General features: G+C 38.8%; 1 protein-coding gene across 1 annotated transcript; it reads left to right on the top strand.

The window, feature by feature from the left end:
* Positions 1–2782: 2782 nt before the first annotated feature.
* On the top strand, positions 2783–4019 carry LOC142635058 (uncharacterized). Its single transcript, XM_075809274.1, has 4 exons — positions 2783–3012; positions 3324–3589; positions 3712–3785; positions 3888–4019. The coding sequence occupies exons 1-4, from the start codon at positions 2783–2785 to the stop codon at positions 4017–4019; spliced, it is 702 nt and encodes a 233-aa protein (XP_075665389.1).
* Positions 4020–5880: the final 1861 nt, after the last annotated feature.

Genomic DNA, 5880 nt, shown 5'->3' with positions numbered 1-5880 from the left:
GGTACTTTTTGAGTTTTTTTTTTTCCAAATCTACAAAAACCACCATCCAAATACCCATATTTCAAACCCAAGCCAAATTGTCAAGTTTTTCACGTTCCAAATTGAACCCATTCACCAAAGCAACCTAGATACAACCAAAAACAAAGGAAGGAAAAGTAGAACCAAAGGCAAAAAAAGAGAAAGGAGAGTGATGGCTATAGAGGTGGGGGGGCGCCGGTGAGCGCAGCTAACAGAAACGGTGAAGCTCAAGGCTTTGGCCTTGGCTGATATGAGGGAGAGGATCGAGATAGCAGAAAGGGAGTGAGACGGATCTGGTAGTGGTAGATGGGTTACAGATCTGGCAATTGCGGTGGTGTTGGACTTTTTTTTTTCCCTAGGATTGAAACATTAGAGAGAGTGAGAGACCAAGAGAGAAGGAGAAGTGAGAAGGGAAGAAGAAAGAGAAGGCTTCAGACGTTAAAGACAGAGAAGGGTATTTTTGTAACAAATTTAACTTTTCAAAAATGTTTCTCTTTCCTCAATAAATGTGAATCCAGGTGTAATTTACTTATTATTTAATTCCTTCTTAACCGGTGTTGTACAACACCTGTTATCAAGACCCAAATACGTATAATATTGTTTAAAAACTAAAAATATATGTTTAAACACATATATCAAATGGGCTCTAAATGGCGGAAAATCATCTAAACTCAAGGATGGAATTTGGGAATGCTTCGATCATCCGTCATGCCTTTACTCCTACTGCAATTAATGCCTTGGATAAAAGAAACAATACAAATAAATTTCAATGGTCAACTCAGTGGGGTCTTTGCATTCCCATCTTTGCCCTTTCTCTTTCTCTTGTTCCATACCAGAAATACGACTTTTTTTTTAATGATGTCTTAAAGGGTTCAATGGCTTGCTAATGGCCGATGGGGATCACGGCCCAAACAATGGTCCCTTAAACTTCTTTTGATGGGGATATGTTAAGAGTAACACGTGCTACATGAACAACATTTTTATAATAATTTTACAATAAATTTTAGATAATAAGTTGTTATTAATAAGTAAAAAAATGATATAAATAATATATCCAAATTATAATCAATAACAACTTGTCTCTATAAGTTAATGTAAAAATATTATGAACATAATATTACTTGTAGGGAGAATAGGCCCAATACTGTATACTGTGCCTGGGGCCCGGTCCAAGGATGCCCAACTGTTTGAAGACGGGGTAGACGTTGTTATAGAGATTAGCGTTGATGAACAGAGAATGGAATTTAGTTACAATGGTCCGAGAAGGGGGGGCGAGGAGAGATGCCTCCTTGGCTAGGTGTGTCAGAGGTTAAAGGGTGTGGTCTGCCCCCTAGAAGCAATGTTCCAGGAGATTCTATTGGTAAGGATATACATCGTGAGAGCATAGAACAAAGAAAAGCTATGAAATATCTAAGAAAAAGCTGCTACCACTGCATTGAATGTTCTGTAGCTAACTCTCTGGCCGCATTTATGAGGAAGTGATGCCTGAACAGCAGTTTTCAGCCTTACAACTACTCCCAAAGATTTCAAGAATGTGCTGATGGGATAAGAATGAATACCAGCAGTCTGATCTACACGTGGACGGTAGAGACAGAGGGGGAAGATAGTATAAAATGGAGAAAAGACCTAGAGGAGGGGGATCGGAAAAAAGAAGAGGAAAACACTATAGACTGAAGAACAATATTTGTAACTTGTCCCTAAGTGAGATAAATAGAAGAATTAGCCTCCTCAGATAGAGTTCGAGGACAATTTTCCTTATATAAAATTGCTTCATCTTTACTCTATTGTCATCTTAGCCCACTGTGATTGTTATCCAAACTCATTAGAACCTACATTTTCAACTCACACTCTATAAATTCATTGTATTGGGCTCTTTGGACTTATTTCCCTTCCTCTTTTGGGCTTAGGTACTAAATCATGTCCCTACAATTGGCGCCATCTATGAGAAATCATTGTGTTTTAGTGAGTTTAACGTCTTGTTATGGCAAGTTCATGTCCACACCAAGCGGAGTCTATGGGTTCCCAACGTCAAGGTCATTCCTTTAGTCTTGGGCGAAGAAGGGACCAGGAGGGGAGTGTGCACACCACCCATACTAGCACGAGCTAGTCTCGGGGTGGAAGCCACTTCTCTCATGAGGATAGTGCCAGGGCCATGCAATTGGAGATTGATCGTTTGAAGAGGACGTTGCGCCACGAACAATGGAAGCGAACTACTTCCATTTTTTACCCTTCTTCTGATGATGATGGGGATAGCAGTTACAGGCCCAGGTCAAGGACTCCTCCTAATGAGTCTTTCTCGTATGAAGAGGACAACCTTCATGGCTGCAGAAATAGGAATTCGTCTTGTAGAGGCCTGGGGAACGACGTTATGAGTAGAGCATTGAACCAGATTTCTAAATCACCCTTCACGCGTAGAATTGAAGGAGGAAGACTTCCTCAGTGATTCACTTAGCCGACATTCACCATGTACAATGGTCGAACAAACCCTATGGAGCATGTGAGCCACTTTAACCAGAGGATGGCTGTGCACTCAAAGAATGAGGCTTTGATGTGCAAAGTTTTCCCATCCAGTTTGGGACCTGTGGCAATGAGGTAGTTTGATGGCCTGGGGGCAGGTTCTATTGATTCCTTTAAGGAACTCACCAGGGCGTTTGGATCTCGCTTTATTACGTGCAGTAGGGCTCCTCGGCCATTAAATTCCCTGCTATCTATAACTATGCGAGAAGGGGAGACCCTAAAAACGTACTCAGACAGATACTAGGAGATGTTCAATGAGATTGATGGGGACTTTGATGGAATGGCCATAAGAACTTTTAAGGTTGGTCTGCCTGCCGAGCACAGTCTAAGGAAATCGTTAATGGGGAAATCGATCAGTGATGTACATCAGCTCATGGACCGCATTGATAAGTATAAGTGGGTCAAGGAGGACCAACAATTAGGTAAAGGCAAAGTGAAGGTGGTCTCTCAGGATAGGAAGGACTTCAGGTCGAACAAGTACAACATAATCGTCCTCGGCGGGATTTTTTTGGGCAGTCTGGGGCTGCTGATGCACCACAAGTGGTTAATATGTTGTTTTGAGAACCAGTGCATCAAATCTTAGAAAAAAAATCAAGAATGACCCCTTTTTTTCAATGGTCAAATAAAATGGGAGGAGATCCCACAAGGCACAACCAAAGACTTCATTGTCAGTACCATCAAGAGTGAGGGCACACTACGGAGGATTGTAGAACTCTGTGGAGCCACTTGGAGCAACTAGTTTGAAGTGGCAAGTTAAAGCAATTCCTATATCACCCCAATGGGCAAAGAGGCCAGATAGGATCAGGATCTCAGAGGGACGCTTCTTCAAAACCACCTTTGGATACAATCAATGTTATTCTTGTCACCTTAGGAATGGTTAGTTCTCACCACTTTAGGGTACTGTCCATAGCCCAGCCACCTGTAGAGACATCCTACCCCAAGCCGAAGAGGAGTAGAATGGAGGTCCAACCAGCGCTGAGTTTCTCTGAAAATGATAAGGCTAGTACCTTGCAGCCACATGATGATGCATTGGTGGTTACCCTCAGGATAAGGGGTATAATGTGAAACAAGTATTGATTTTTCAAGGCAGTGAGGCGGAGATTTTGTACCTTGATTTGTATAAGGGATTAGGGCTGAAGTTTGGGGATTTAATTGGTTATGATTCACCCTTGGTAGGTTTTGATGAAAAGGTAGTAATACCAAAGGGTCAGATCAAAATACCAGTGCAAGCTTGGTCGGAGGTGGTGGAGGTGAACTTCATAGTGGTGGATACGTTTTCTCCCTACACAGCCATCGTGGCAAGACCCTAGCTTCATGCCATGAAAGCTATTTCCTTTACCTTGTATTTGAAGATGAAATATCCATCTAGTGACCAGGTTGAGGAGCTGATAGGGGGCCAGTTTATGGCTAGGCAATGCTTGGTGAACGCAATTAGACATCAAGCTAAAGGAGAGTCATCGGCATCAAATGAGCAAAGTTTGTAGCAATCAAAGGAGCCAGTGTTATCTGGTGGTATGATGGAGGGGGTAGAGTGTGAAGGGCTAGAAAAGGTTATTATAGGTAACGATAAAGAGAAGTATTTTCAGGTTGAAGCTCAACTGCCTCCTTGGGAGAAGGAAGAGTTGATGATATTTCTTAGAGAAAATATTGATGTGTTTGCTTGGAATGCTTACGAGGCCCCAAGAATTGATCCGAGCTTCATTTTTCATCATTTGAATGTCAACCCAACTATCCTACCAAAGAAGCTATTAAGATGTGTGCCATTAAATCCTATTGTATGATGCTATGTAGGACATTATGTATGGCTTAATGTTATGATAAATAAAGTTGTTTTATTATTATCTAAAATAATGGTAACATGAATATTTTGACATTATCATAGTCCATGGGATGCATAGTATGTGATTTAAGTGAAAAGTTACAAAAGATATAAATCATAAGTTCTTTGTAAACTCAGAATTATAGTTCATAGTCGGTGATGAAATTGGACATTTCATCTATAAAGACTATAATATATCAACTAAGATGATTTGTCTTGATCGTGGAAGTGGAGACTTCTAGTTAGTATGTTGATATGTTTTAAGAGTTAAGACATTGAACTGGACAGCTTTGAGATTTATTATTCTCCTAACGACTATCAAATGAATAATAAATCTCACGACTTCTATTTGCATGAACTCTTAATCCTGAGAGAATAATGGACTTGATCATGAGGTGTAGGTTGTTTTAATATATCAGGAGTGAGATCTAAAGTTATAATCAAAACCTCAGTATGTTGGGCAGCCACATTTGGTATTGATGGAGCATATATTCTCAAGATGGAATTCATAATCTCTTAACGGAGATATAAAATATTCCCTTGAGATAAGTTTAATGGGTTTGGTTATTCAGAGTGTTAGGCCTAACAACTTTAATAAGGAAATACTAAAGTATATATTTATGAATCATAAGTTCTTTGTAAACTCAAAATTATAGTTCATAATCGGTGATGAAATTGGACATTTCATCTACGAAGACTATAACATATCAACTAAGATGATTTGTCTTGATTATGGAAGTGGAGACTTCTAGTTGGTATGTTGATATGTTTTAAGAGTTAAGACATTGAACTAGACAGCTGTGAGATTTATTATTTTCCTAACGACTATCAAATGAATAATAAATCTCACGACTTCTATTTGCATGAACTCTTAATCCTGAGAGAATAATGGAGCACATATTCTCAAGATGGAATTTATAATCTCTTAACGGAAATATAAAATATTCCCTTGAGATAAATCTAATAGGTATGGTTATTCAGAGTGTTAGGCCTAACAACTTTAGTAAGGAGATACTAAAGTATATATTTATGAAATAAGATTTCATAAATATATGATGAATAACTTTAAGGATTAAACTGGGTATTCAAGGATTCAGATGTAGTAATCTTCAAAGTAGCAGTCTACATTCATGACTTTGTATTACTACGAATATTTTATGAAGGGGTTGCATGTATTATAAAGTTTTGGGATATAATTTATTAATAAGGCCTAGAGTACAATTATATTTATATAGTGGTATTAAATATAATTAATGGTAACTTTGGACTTGTCAAGAGTTGACAGAAAAGCCTAAGACCCATTGGATTTAGTGTCTTATTAGTCCCTTTTGGTCCCACTCCAAGCCACACACTAAAGCCCAATTGAAATTGCCCAATAGGCCAGCTCAATTAGATAATCAGTTAGTTATAAAGGAAGAAACATACAAAAAATTTTATTAGAGTGAGACATCATTGTGAAATAGTGTGTATGTGTGAGTCAAGCCACTCAATTATTCTCACTTGAAAATTGATTGAGAGACCACACT

This window comes from Castanea sativa, chromosome 5 (genome assembly GCF_040712315.1).
Source record: "Castanea sativa cultivar Marrone di Chiusa Pesio chromosome 5, ASM4071231v1".
Classification (NCBI taxonomy): Eukaryota; Viridiplantae; Streptophyta; class Magnoliopsida; order Fagales; family Fagaceae; genus Castanea; species Castanea sativa.
Note: the sequence above shows the minus strand (reverse complement) of the source record. Positions and strands in the feature narration are given on the sequence as shown.

Coding starts and splice junctions, on each gene's coding strand:
- LOC142635058 (XM_075809274.1), top strand. CDS start 2,783: ATGTTCAATGAGATTGATGGGGACTTTGATGGAATGGCCATAAGAACT. Junction 3,013..3,323: donor AAGGACTTCAGGTCGAACAA/GTACAACATAAT, acceptor CAATGGGCAAAG/AGGCCAGATAGGATCAGGAT. Junction 3,590..3,711: donor GGTTACCCTCAGGATAAGGG/GTATAATGTGAA, acceptor CACCCTTGGTAG/GTTTTGATGAAAAGGTAGTA.